General features: G+C 56.7%; 1 protein-coding gene across 2 annotated transcripts in view; it reads left to right on the forward strand.

Moving 5' to 3' along the window:
• The window catches only part of TTBK1 (tau tubulin kinase 1), a 42175-nt gene that overhangs the window by 16219 nt on the left and 12372 nt on the right, over nucleotides 1-13584 (forward strand). The window contains exons 13-14 of one of the 2 annotated variants that reach the window (XM_070778020.1): nucleotides 1120-1681; nucleotides 7311-7580. In XM_070778020.1, the coding sequence (XP_070634121.1) occupies nucleotides 1120-1681; nucleotides 7311-7580 (832 nt within the window). The remainder of the gene's footprint in view (nucleotides 1-1119; nucleotides 1682-7310; nucleotides 7581-13584) is intronic. The other variant, XM_070778021.1, reaches the window with a different exon arrangement.

The raw sequence follows: 13584 nt of genomic DNA on the forward strand, positions 1-13584 counted from the left end.
GATCTGTACCACTCCCCTCACAGGCTCGATGCTAGGGGGAGGATGGCAGGCAGCCCCCTGCCCACAGCCTGAGTGTGAGTTTTCCGTGGTTCTCAGCAGGGCACCCTGGAATGTTGGGGAGGACAGTTCTTCCTTGTGTAGCATTCCTGAAGAATATCCTCACCTTGGGGCCAGTAAACCCCAGTTGAGAACCTCAGCAAGCCATGTGAGATTCACAGCACAGGTTAAGATAACAACAAAAGAGATGTCCCCAGGTAGAATCAGTGTCCCAGAGGCAAAAGTCAGAGGGGACCCAGCCCCTGTCTGGCAGAAGTCATCGCCTCCTGGGGCGGCAGACTCATAAACACACACATGCTCTGACGTGAGGGGACCGAGGCAGCCCTGGGAAGGCAAACTAGCCCCCCATCATGCAAGAGGGAACAGCTCCCTATAGGAGTTGACACCGAGCTGGGGTGGACAGCCCAAGGTGGAAGGGCAGGCCGTGTAGGGGGAGGTGCATTTATAAAGGCACAGAGGAAAAAGCAGGTGACTTTGAGATGGGTCTGGCTAGGGGAAATGGGAAACAGGGCCTCTGTCTGGCTGCCAGGCGCCTTGAATGCCAGACTAAAGCATGTGGACTTTGTCCTGGGCTGGTAGGGGGGCTGTCACTGGAGTTTATTGGAGGAGGTGAAACCAGCCAGGTAGGCCTGAAGGGTGGTGGTAGAAGAGGCCAGAAAACCATCAGCACACTCGAGGGCAGGTGGGTGTGTTTATCTTGGGCACATCGGGCGCAAGCCTGGGTCGGGTGGAAGCCCTGGTGGGGCAAGCATCAAGTTATCTTTAGGAAGATCCAAATTTCTGGGAGTGCTCTGGAGGGCAGTGTTCCTTGAGCCCAAGAATTTTACTTACTGCTTGTTTAGATTCCTGGAACATAGTAAGCATTCGAAAATGTGTGTTGAATGAATGCATGAGTTCTTTGCAAGGACTGAGGTTGGAGGGTGGCAACCCAGGAGGTGGCTGAGCCTGGCCCGGGGTGGGAGAAGGGCAGAGTCAGGAGGTCCCAGGCATAGGGCTCCACCTTGGGGTCCTTGGGGATCCAGAGAGGCCGGGCACTGAGCTCCACGTGGGGTGGCTTTGCAGGTCACGGATGGATCTGCCTGGCTCACCCTCGCGGCAAGCCTGCTCCTCGCAGCCAGCCCAGATGCTGTCAGTGGACACAGGCCACGCCGACCGGCAGGCCAGCGGCCGCATGGACGTGTCAGCCTCTGTGGAGCAGGAGGCCCTGAGCAATGCCTTCCGCTCGGTGCCACTGGCCGAGGAGGAGGATTTCGACAGCAAGGAGTGGGTCATCATCGACAAGGAGACGGAGCTGAAGGACTTCCCCCCGGGGGCTGAGCCTAGCACATCGGGCACCACGGACGAGGAGCCCGAGGAGCTGCGGCCGCTGCCCGAGGAGGCCGAGGAGCGGCGGCGGCCAGGGCCAGAGCCCGCCGTCCGGCCCCGGGGACGCGGCATGCACACGCTGGCCGAGGAGGACCTGCGGCTGACGCCTTCCCAGCCCCCGCCACCCCAGCTGAGCCAGGCCGATGGCCGGTCAGAGACATCACAGCCCCCGACGCCTGGCAGCCCTTCCCACTCGCCCCTGCACTCTGGACCCCGCCCCCGACGGAGAGAGTCGGATCCCACTGGCCCGCAGAGACAGGTAAGGCTGGGCTTGCACCCCACTCCCCACCCCTGATGCCCACAGTCCTGGCGTGCAGCTGAGAGTGCTCCCGTATGCTCCCTGGGGGCTGCCGGCTAGCACCCAATGGTTGCAGCCGTGATGAAGGGAGGCAGCTTTAAGGGTCTCCAAGCATGATTGTGGGGGGCAGGGTTCTGAGTCGAGTCTCGCCTTCGGGGCAGTGTCAGCCAGGTGACAAAACAGGAGAAAGACCTCCCAGAGCATGGGGACAGGGTGTGCAAAGGCCCAGAGGCGGCAATCAGAAACACTGATCGGCGGGTTGCAGCAGACAAGGCTGCGAGCTGGGTCCCGGGGCCCCGTCCAGGAGGGCCTTGGCCTTGGTGCTGGATTCTGAAGGCTTGGTGAGCCACTGAGAGGACAGAGGAGCCTGGCAGGCTGCAGTTCATGGCGTCGCACAGAGTTGAACACAGTGGAAGCGACTTAGCACGGCACGGCGTGGCAGGCTTTTAAGCAGGGGTGCGACATGATGCCATTGATACTTTTGAAGGGTCCCTCTGGCTACTGTGTGGAAAATGGATTGAAGGGGCACAAACCTATCAGTAGGAAGGCCACAGGGCAGACGCCAGCAGGAGAGCGCCCTGGGGGCGTGGAGCAGGGAGGGGACTCTGGATGTGGGGCAGGGTGGATGGAGTCTGGGGGTCTTGGGGAGAGGACCAAGGGAGTCGCTGCTGACACCGGGCGTTCTGGGTGGGCAGCGGAGCTGTCGCTGAATGGTTTCAAAGGGAGCATCAACTCAGATTTGGACGCAGTGACCTCATGGTACCTGGGGGATGTCCACTGTGGAGGCACTGGGGTTCAGGAGAGAGATCTCAGTGAGAGATATGAATCTGGGGATCTCGTAGTCCACAGGAGTGGGTGGTGTCACTCAAAAGAGGACTATGTGGAGTGGGGAGAGCCCAGGGTGAAGGCAGAGCTGGGATTCACACCTTGAAAAAGAGTGAGACGAAGGGGCGAGAACACCCAGGAAGAGGGCTCCCTGAGTCGAGAAGGAGCTTGCTGAAGAGGGGCGAGGGCAGCGGGGGGTGTGCTGGGTCAGAGCAGGCACTGTGCCGAGGGTGAGCTCTGAGAGCCAGGATGTTGGACAGTGATGGGGAGGGAAGGAGCCAGGGCAGGGGGGGACCGTAAACTGGACACAGGGGCTGGCATGTTGGCAGCCCTGGGAGGACCCGGTCAGGTTGCCGTGGTGCCTTCTCGTGTGGGAGGCCTAAGGGACGAGACAGGATGGGCACAGAGAGGCCTGGTGGTGGCTGCATCATAAATGCTGGGGTGAGGGGCTGCAGCCCGTCTCATGGTATTCTGGGGGTTTTTTTTGGCAAATATGGGGTGTCCGAACAGGCAGAAGGTCCCTGGCCTGCTTGGGTTTCCCTGTGTGGTGCAGAGACTGACTTCTGACCCAGGAAGTGGCTCCACCACTCACCCTGGGTGCTGACTGGGGTCCATGTCCCCTCAGAGGACTGGGGAGAGCCAAGGAAGTGATGCTAGAGAGCTCAGGGCCCACGTGCGTTCCCCTCGACTGTCCCGTGTGGGGGCCTGCACACGGGAGACTCTGGGAGATGCCGGGTGCAGGGCCGGTTCCACTGAGTGCTCAGGTCGGGAGGCCTGGCCAGGAGACCCCGGTGCCCCGGAGGAGGCGGCTCCAGACAGGACTGTCTTCAGGCCCCATCCCGGTGTGTAGAAGAGACAGTTTCTAACCTGAGATCCTGAGACTGTACATCCTGGCCTTGTCCTGGGCACTGGAAAACTGGAGGCTCAAAAAATGGGGACCATGAGCCCCCACCCTGAGAGGTCCTAGCCAGCCTGAGTTGGAGGCTCAGCCAGGGCAGGGCTTGGGCAGCATGGCTATGTTGCTGACCCGGGCTCTGTTCCCATCAGAACCAGCACTGGGTAAGCAGGAGGTGGAGCAGAATCCGTCTGGGCTCCCTTGATCCCCTCTCATTCATTCATCACCTCATCATTCCACACCTACTGCGCCTCTGTGTCAGAGACCAGAGGCATCAGAGATCAGACACACAACAGGCTGGGCCCTCGGGAGGTGCAGGGTCTAGGAAGGGGGACAGATGGTGGTGGTGCATGTGGGGTGGACAGAAAGCCCAGAATTAAAGTCAGGAGGCCGAGTACAGGACCTGGGCCCTTCTAGTCTCTTCCTGGTGCACTACTCTAGTGTCAGAGTTGTGCAGCTGAGCCATCTGGGAGGCTTTTCTCACCTTCAGATACCCCCCTGGTCCTGGGAGTCAGCCTCACTTTGGGGAATTCCAGCCAAGGGGGTGAGATTTGGAGGAGCAGACACAGGCCTGCTGTACAGTCAGTCTTGGGCTCAGGTCCTGCTGATGACAAGGATGGGTACTGCCCGTCTCAGCAAGCAATGGGGTCGTGTGAGTCTGGCCGGGGTGTTAGGTTGTGCAGGCCTTGGTTTCCCCACAGTGCACAGAAGTGAGCTTGGGCAGCATTTTACAGCCGCGTGTGTGCTCTTCTGTGTCAGTTTACCCAAGAGTGTGCAGTGGTGTGTGGGTGTGTCCATGTGTCCGCGCACACACATGTGGGTGCACTTTCAGAGTGTGTAGAGCATGTGGTGTGTGGAGAACCCCGGACATCTACAGTGTCCCCACTGGCGGGGTAGTCGCCACAGAGATGGTTCTAATGAGAATAAAGAGCAGCGCTGCTTACCTGAGCTTCTGTATTCTTCCCACGTAACCCTCACAGCGACACAGTGCAGAGGCCACCCCTGCTTACAGGGTGAGGAAGCTGAGGCTCAGAGGAGCTAAGTATGTAGCCCTGGGTCACCAGCTGCTAAGGGGTAGAAGTGGGATTTGAATCCAGCCAGCTGGCTCCAGGGCTGTGCTCGGAGCCACACAGTCTGAGGGCTGTGTGTTTAAGAGAGGATCAGGGGCTTCCCTGGCGGTCCAGTGGTTAGGCATGTTCACTGCCAAGGATGCAAGTTCGATCCCTGGTCGGGGAACTAAGATCCCACAAGCCATGCAGTGCAGACAAAAAAAAAAAAAAACAAGGCTGAATCTGGGACTTCCCAGGTGGTCTAGTGGTTAAGACTCTGTGCTCCCACTTCAGGGGGCACTGTCTCTGATTGGGGAACTAAGAACCCACAAGCCACGGGACAAAAAAAGAAAGAGAGAGAGAGGAACAAACAGACCAGAGACAGCAGATGGTTTGTGCAGGGTCAAAAAGAGCCTTTGTGGTGTGTGGGTGTCTGTGTTGCGTGTGCACACGTGTGTGCCTGCTGGCTGGGCCATGGCAGCAGGTGTGCCTGTGGGCATGTCGGTATCTCTGTGTGTGTCTGGGTGTGAGCACGTGGGGCAGGACATGTGTTTTCCAGGGTTTCAGTGCAGCAGAGTGAAGCCTAGCCCTTCCTTCGCCGAGGGCAGGGGAAGAGGGAGGGGTGGACTGGCATATTTTTTTCCTTCTTTTGGTCTGGAGAGAGTCTTGAGCCTGGGTGAGGTCTCCACACCTGACTGCACCTGGAATCACAGTTTGTGGACCTCCCTGCATCCTGTAACACAACTAGATTAAGTGGCTCAGGGCAGGCAGGAAGTCCCTGCAGGGACCCCACCCTACAACCTTTGTGCAAGGAAGCCCCTCCGAGTCCCAGCTCCGTCTGCTCGGGGTCTGATGTATGAACTTCCTCCTAAAAGCAACCTTTAAAGATAGGGACACTTGCACGTCTCCATGGGGAGTAAGGACAAGGACAGTGTGGAACCAGGCAGTCTTAGAGCATCTGTTGTTCTTTGGTGTGCGTACCATGACCCTTGAATGTTTTTTTTCTTACACACACCTTCATTTCTCCTCTCTGGAATTCACCGTGCAAATCAGAAGTGGCCGGGAAAGCTAGGCCAGAGGGGAGGGCAGTGGACAGAGTGTGGGGTCTAGGGGAGGGATGTTTACCCTCCTTCACCAGTTGTCTCTGGCTGATAACCCAGCGGGTCAACATTTCCTGAGGACATGGACATTTGTTTGGCAGCCCCTAGAGCATTTCCCTGCCACGTGTGCAAGAGGCTGGCGGACAAAGATGAATCAGGCTCACAGGCAAGGGGGTAGGGCGAGGATGCAAAGGTGGAGACGGTGTTTACACTCAAGGGGCCACAGGGACATAACGGCAGACTCTTGTCTGCTCGGAATGGAGCCAGCCTGCCAGGAAAGCTGGGGTGGCTTCACAGGTGTGACACTTCAGCTGGGCATGGAGGACAGGGAGGTGGCCACAAGTGGTGCCTGGCCTGAAAGGGCAGGACATGCTGGAACTAAGTCCCTTTGGCAGCTGACCAAACTCTGCCTGAGGTGCTGAACTGGAGCCGCCAACATGTGCTTTGAGAAGGGTGTGAACAATGGTGGGTGCCGCTGGCCCTTGGTATGGCCACGTGGGCCGATGGACACGTAACCCTCAGTGCAGACAGGACTAGCTCAGAAGGATACTAGACTTGGCCACAAAGAAGCAGGAGGGGAAACCATGGTGAGGCCAGTGAGTGTAAGGCGACCCACAGCATATCCTTTCTCCCCCTTTCCACGCCAGGCCCCTGGATACCCCCACTCAGTGGCCACGGGGCGCCCTCCTCCTCAGCCCTTTAGCAGCTGGCCCAGCCAGTCCTCACTGCGCCACCTAAAGCTTTGTAAACTGGCCTCGGTCCCAGGAAGAGCTTGGGGTCAGGATGGGCAAGGTCAGATGACAGCAAGTCATTGTTCCTGTCCCCACATGCCTGGGACAGAGCCCATTTTCTCTTTTCCCTCTGAGGGCATGAGAGCAGCGGGGCATGGGGTGGCCAGGTGAGGTGGCCAAGCCCTGCCGTGTCTCTCAACTTTAGACAGGGAAAAGCTGCCTGGGAGAAATGACTTCAACTGGCTCCTCCACCCCCCAATCCTCTAAACTCTTTCTTCATTCTTGAGAGTGATAAACAGCTCACATGACACAGCATTTACACCATGGCCAGTACCATTCTAAGGGCTTTGCATATTATAACACCTAATCCTCATAAGAAGAGTCTTAGGAAACCGTAGTTACTCCCATTTTACAGATGAGAAAGCTGAGGCATGAAGTAAAGTAACTTGCTTGAGGTCACCCAGGTATTAAGTGGTGGAGTTGGAATTCAAACATGTAGTTGGACTTCAGAGTCCTTCCCTTCTGCCACCTCGTCACTGAGACTCTGAGCATGGGGGCAGGGCTGTCATCGCAGAGGGCACTTAGCTGGTGTTCTCTCGACCTCATGAAGGGCGCAGAGTCCAGCTGGGGAGACAGATGGTGCACAAATGCCGATACATTTTAGAACGGTCTTTCCAGGGGGAGGGGGCAGGATTTCCCCAGCCCAGAGGGAACTCCAAACTATATAGAGCTAAGCCAGGAAGGCTTCCTGAAGAAGGTGAGTGAGCAAGGTCTCCGGGAGGAGACCATGGTGTGAGGAGGAGGCGGGGGAAGGGCGTTGGAGGCCGGAGCCTAGGTGGTGAGGCAGAACGGGAGGGTCCGGACCCTGCCCACCTGCCCGCGACGCCGGCGCCGCAGGGGCTGTCAGCGGTGGGTGGCCCCCGAGACGGAGCTGTCGATCGAGTCTGTGCCTGACACCTCTTTTCCCTCCACTCTTTTGGTCTCTTTCAGTTGGAGGAGGACAGACTCTCGGGGCACTCCCTCCCGCGGTACAGCCCCCTGCGACGACTGGCGTCCTCCGTGTTCTCCTCCTCCACGCTGGAGACCGAGCATTACCCTCACCCCGGCGGCGGCAGCTCCTCCGGTTCCCTCATTCAGCGCAGCCGCTCGGCGGAGAGCAGCCCCGTGCGGGCGCCCCACCGGCGCCACGCGCCCCTGGCCGCCGGCAACCACAGACTCGTGCCCTCGGTGCTCCGCATCTCGCGGTCACAGCTGCAGCAGGTGTGGGCCCGCTTCACCCACAAGACCTAGGCTGGGCCCCCCCCCTCCTGGAGGGGGCAGGTGGGGGGGGCGGTGGGGAGCAGGCAGAGACGTGGTTCCTTCCCAGGACGCAATAATCACACACTCACACACCCCGACCCTCCCTGTCATGCAATACAGCCCCTATAACGTTGGCCCAAGGTACTGTAACCCCCCACCCCTCACCCCCTCCATCGACTCCCTCTGCTTGGTGCCAGCCAAATGGTGCAGGGAGGGGTGGGGCTGTTGGTGCAGTTTCTGGGACAGGACAGGGGCTCTGGGCTGGAGCCACCAGTGGGTCCAGAGTCCGGTGGAAACTAAGGTGTCAGGGAGAGGCGTGCTGGGTCAGAGTCAGTCTGGGAGGGCGCTTATTCTGTTTAATCTGTGATCTCTTGGCATGGCTGGGCATGGTCCACCCTTGGGGAGGGGATGCCGGGAGACGGTCCCTTTTGGTGCGCTGTGTGTCTGTCTCTCTGGGCAGGGCGAGGTGTGTGGCCCAGTGTATGGCCAGCCAGCTTTGGGGTTTGGTGGGAAAGTGCCTCTGTACTCAGTGACGTGGGAGGAAGTGGCCCTGTGACTCAGTGAGCCCTTCCCAGGCCACGGTCACGGAGGACAATGCCCTGCCCTCCTGCATCTCAACCCAGGAGTCCTGGAGCTCAGCCCACTGTAGGCTGCCCCTCCCCTGGGGCATATGTTGCCTGGCCCAGCTCCTTAGGAGCTGGGGAGGGACGCACAGGGAGGGGTCTGGGGTCTGCCCCTCAAAGCAAGCTGGGGCCTCGGGGTGATGGGCCCTGCCTAGTAGTAGTGGCAGAGAGGGTGGTTGTTAAGGATGTGAGAACTGTGAGCTCAGAACAAATTCCAGACAGCAGCAGTCCCACCAATGCCCCTCTTAGAGGGTGACTCCTTCCAGTGGGTGCTCAGCCAAGCTTTTTGGTCCCTAGGGGCTTTGGTGAAGACTGAACACTGGGTAGGCTGATCAGAGGGGGATCAGGAGATGGGAGGGGGATCAGGATGCCAGATTGCGCTTTCTGCCTGTTTCTCAGCACCCAGCCTGTCACTGCAGGGACCCCAAGGTCCTCTGTCTTCACTCCGGCTCATGTCATCCAGCACCTCTGTTCCCCTGGGGAGTGGGGCAGTGGTGAAGATGGATCTAGGAAGGGCAGGGCCAGTACAGGAAGGGAAGGAGAGGAGGAGGCCTGAAGGCATGCAAAGTGTTTATTGCAGTAAGGTTGCCTCTGTGTGTGTGCTTTGTGCTGGTACACTTATGAGCATGAGTGTGGTTATGTATGAGAATGTGTGCATGTGGCAGGGTTGCCATGGATAGATGCTCAGGCTGTGCACTGCACAATTCTAGGGAGTGCCAGTTTCATAGCCCCTGATGTGAATGGCACCCACTGAAGTTGCCCAGTGCTGCAGTTCTGTGCAGGTGGGTGTGTATGAGTGTGAGTGTGTGTGTGTCTCTTAGGGAATCAGAAAGATGTTTGTGTAATCCTTGGTAGTTCGCTATGTACCTACTATCATCCTGGCTCCTGTTTCTCCTTCCTTCTTCACTTGATGTCTGCTTTCCTCCCAACTCATCTCCCTTCATCTCCTGTCTCTGGTTCCAGCAGAGGCCTCAGGGCCCCTGCCTCAACCTAAGGGTGCCACAGTCAGTGAACAGTGCCCTGAGCCAAACTGTTATCATAGGTGGCTCACCCATGTGAGCCAAGCCCATACCCACCTCACTCCTTTCTCCAAAAGGATAGCTTAAGGGTAGATGGGCCACGAGCACCCTCCCCGTTTGGGAATGGAAGCCAAACTGGGACCCACCGCCATCCTGACTGCTCATTTTTGAACCTCCTCAGGTCCAAGACTCTGTTGCCCTCTGGGCTGTTTTGGGTGGCTCTGCGCCCTGTGATGGCAGAAGGCAGAGGAGGGGTCAGGGTAGACCCTTCAAGAAAAGAGAAAAATCAAAGCACAAAGTTGGGGGGTGGGATGGCCAGTAGCCCTACTCCCAGCCTTCTGGCACTGCCTGCCTCCCTCCTCGCTCTCCTCTGGCCCTCTTTCCATGCTCTCTTGCGGGCAGCAAGCAGCAGGGGCTGAAATGAAGGGGAGTCTGTCCACCAGCCACTCCACAATCAGCAGCAGTTGGGGGCAGGGCCCCCGCTGTCTGGGATGAGATGAAACCAAGCCCTCTGTTATCCGGCATTTCCTTCCAGAGGGTTCTACTACCTGACCCTGAGCACAGCTCCCACACCATGACCAGAGCCCTGCGGTACTCTAAGATCCCAAAGTGCCTTGTGACCTATCAAAGATGACGGCACTAGCTTCAGCCTTGATTTAGCATCAGACATGTATTAGGGCTTCCCTGGTGGCTCAGCTGGTAAAGAATCCGCCTGCAATGCAGGAGACCTGGGTTCAATCCCTGGGTTGGGAAGATCCCCTGGCGAAGGGAAAGGCTACCCACTCCAGTATTCTGGCTTGGAGAATTCCATGGACTGTACAGTCCATGGGGGCACAAAGAGTCGGACACAACTGAGCGACTTTCACTTTCACTTCTTCAGTGTTTCCAAAGGTTTTGGAGGTGGGGAATCCTGTTTAGCATTCCCAAAGTAGCTGAATTTTTCAAACACACACACCCCAGAACTGACTATTGTGGGAAAGAGTGTGTCCTTTAAAGATCATGACTCAAAACATTTTGTCCTCTGCGGGACATCTTTTTATATGCCCTCCGTAGTGGAGGAGAAACTGTCTTATAAGCCATAAAGCTCTGAGCTAACCAGAAGTGGTCTTAAGACCAGGAAGTGGTCTTGATATTATTACCTTTTGAGGGTAGCTCTGACTTTTGGAACATCTAAGGCTATTTGAAGCCACGTGTGCTGAAGTAAGTTCATGTGAAGCTCAGCAGACCCCCATGTGGTTTGGAATCCAGTTGCTTGTCTCTGGGTCCTGGGCTGGGCAGGGAAGCTGTGAGCCCAGAGTGTTGTCAAGCTTTTTTCTTAAGCGTTTCCCAAGGAAGATGCCAGAGTGTTTCAAGAAAAGATATCCTGCCTGGGGCAAACGCATAGCCTCCCTGAGGTCAGCTTTGAAAAGGAACAGCACTCTTTACGTATTAGAAGATGCTATTTTTGTACTTTAAAGCCACACCCTGCATGTAGTGGTGGCTTCCAATTATTAATTAATTTATTTTATTTAACAGTCACTGGCACACAGAGCTTATCATGTGCCAGGCAGTGATCTAAGCACTTTACAAAAATAACTCATTTAATCCTAATAGCCTAGGAAGTAGATCCCAGTATTATCTGCATTAAATGGATTAATCAGAATATCTAATTTACAAAAGCATATTAAAACCCCCCGCCAATGCCGAATAACTGAGGACTTGTTTGATAGGAGTTTTAAAGTGTTTCAGTCTGTGTTATGGTCTGTTTATTATTTACTGTCCTTACTGGTTGGCCCCTCCTTGCTCTATTGAGGAAGAAGGAAGTTATCTATGAATCAGACTCTCCTTCCTTCTCCATCCCACTGGGCATGGGATGGAGTTGGGGGTGGATGGGTGGTCACTCCAGAGTTCTGGGGTTGGTTGAAATGGCTGGACCCTGTCTCTCCAGAGACCCCCCAACCTCTCAGTCCCACATGGCCCCAAGCATGCCCATAGCAGCTCTGGGGATTAGGTGGGTGGAGTAAGAGTTCCAGCGAGAAAGCAGGTGCTTAAAACCCTGTCCTCAGTGGCATCGGTGGGATCCCTAGGGTCAAGCTCACAGGCAGGGCAGATACTGGCATCCATACCACTGACCATGGAGATTTGAGATGAGTGTCACCAACTCATCTCAACTCACATCAATAGGAGCCAAGCAGTGTCAGGGAGAGGGCACTTGTGGAGACTGTGGTAAACAAAGGGACCCCCACCATCCTCAGCTCAACCAACTGTTGCCAGTATCTTCCACCTTTAATGTGAAATCTATTTTTAAATATTGGCATCTAATTTTTTAAAAAACAACTTTTTAAAGAAAAACCACTGTGTGAACTAAACAAAATTGGTTTACAAGCAGAGACCCTGAACTCAGTTTGCAACCTCTCTGAGCAAACTCTCTGAGCCTGAGGATCCCCCTACCCCCGTCTATCCAAAACTGTAAGCATTCAAATGGGGACAGTGTTCTTCCCCAGGAACACAAACTGGGTGGCCTTCTTAAGAACAGGCAGCTCACGACCAGTGGGGATGTGTGGTGTGTGCTGTGTGTACATGTCAGTGAGCTCTTGGTGTGTATGCCTAAGTGTGTGTGTGGGCCAGTGGGTTTGTTCATGTTAAGTGGGGTCCTCCTCAAAGGACCAGTATTTTCTCTGTAAGACAGGATCCTAGGATCCTGTCACTGGAAAAATGCACTAGTAAATTCCCGGTAATGAATAGACACCCCCACCCACTTAAGGCAGCTTGGGTCACAGCAATAACCAGTCAATACTCACCACAACCTCTAGCATCCCAATCCCAGCCATCTCCTTTGCAATTCCAGTTGTGGGGAAAAAAGGAATGGCCCTGCCCAGCATAAGGAGGAAATGGTGGAATCTCTGAGCCATGCTGGTACATTAACCCTTGCTCCCCCAGCCAGGAGGGGCAGGTCCCTTCAATCCCAGGAAAACCTGTGTTCCTCTTTGTGGGGAGTCCCAGGACCCTCCTTTGCTATTTCTCCTCTGCCCTCTTTAGGTCCCCTTTTCTGGGGAGGGGTGGTGCTGTCTTCCCAGGCAGTGGTTGGGAGGTCTGGGCCACTGGGTGAGCAGAGGAGCCGTGGCAGTGTGTCTAATTGGGTGATCAGAGAGGACCATGCATAGGTAGGCTCTGGGGGTCACTGGCTATGGAAGCATAGAGAATGCGATATCCCCTGCTCGGGTTGATTTGGTACCTGAGGATGGAGGCATAGACCTCTAAGGAAAGCCTGAACACCACCCCACCCAACTCCCAAATTCCACTGGATTCCACCCCATAGGGCAGGAATCAGCCCACCCCCATGGGCAGTCCTTGGTAACAAGGAGCGTGGCAGATCACTCTCCTTAAGTTGGGGGGCATGTCCCCAAAGTTTGCATTATTCCTATTAGGGACAGAGGTGCCCCCAGGACTGGTGGGGTCAGCCTCTGAAAATTTTAAAGCATCCTTCTCCCTAAGGGAGAGGCTCCTAGACTGAGGACAACAACCCTCAAACATCCCCAATGGTTTCCCCCACCACCCAGTGGGCTTCCCAGTTTAGGGAGCCCCTGGGCCTGAACGGCGACCCCAGCCCTCAAGGGAAGAGTTGAGAAGCCGTGGGGAGGAGGGTCAGTGAAGCCCAAAGGACTATGGAAACCTTCCGAGACCTCCGCTTCCACTTGGTTCCGCCGTGCGTCCCACCACCTACTCTCCCTTTTACCCGCACAGGCTGTCAGGGTGCGGGGTCTGGGGTTCACCTTGCCACGACTAACAGGCTCTCTCTCTGCTACACACACACACCCCCTACACACACACACACCCCCTACACATGAAGTAGCTGCGCGCACACTTCATGCACTCTCCGGACAGCAGACTAGCGGCCCGGCCCGGGAGAGCGCGAGGATCGTGTTTCCGGGCCCCTCTGGCAGGTTTATCACTGTATTGGGACCCCCATCCCCTACATTCCCTTTTGTCCCCGCCCCCGCGGCCGTTGCACCACGAATGTACGTTCCAGTCTTTTTAACTAGCTGCTACGCGGCGTCACCAGGCGACCGCCCGGGCTCCGAGTCCCCCAGCTCGAGCCACGCCGCTCACGTCGCCAGAGTAATCCTCCTGGGCGCCCCCGGGCGTCAGCCTCTGCTTCCCCTCCCCGCCGAGCTGCCTGCTGCTAAAGTCCTTCCCGGGTTCTCGCCCCACAGCCGCCCGCCGCCTCCCGCCCCGCCGCGCGCTAAGGTTGAGTTGGCTCCCCTCCGCCGGCTCTGGGCCGCCGGGTCCCCGGCCCGGGGTGGAGCGGGACGGGTGTGAAGGCTCGCCCTTCCGTGCTCCAGG

This window comes from Bos indicus, chromosome 23 (genome assembly GCF_029378745.1).
Source record: "Bos indicus isolate NIAB-ARS_2022 breed Sahiwal x Tharparkar chromosome 23, NIAB-ARS_B.indTharparkar_mat_pri_1.0, whole genome shotgun sequence".
NCBI classification, from domain to species: Eukaryota; Metazoa; Chordata; class Mammalia; order Artiodactyla; family Bovidae; genus Bos; species Bos indicus.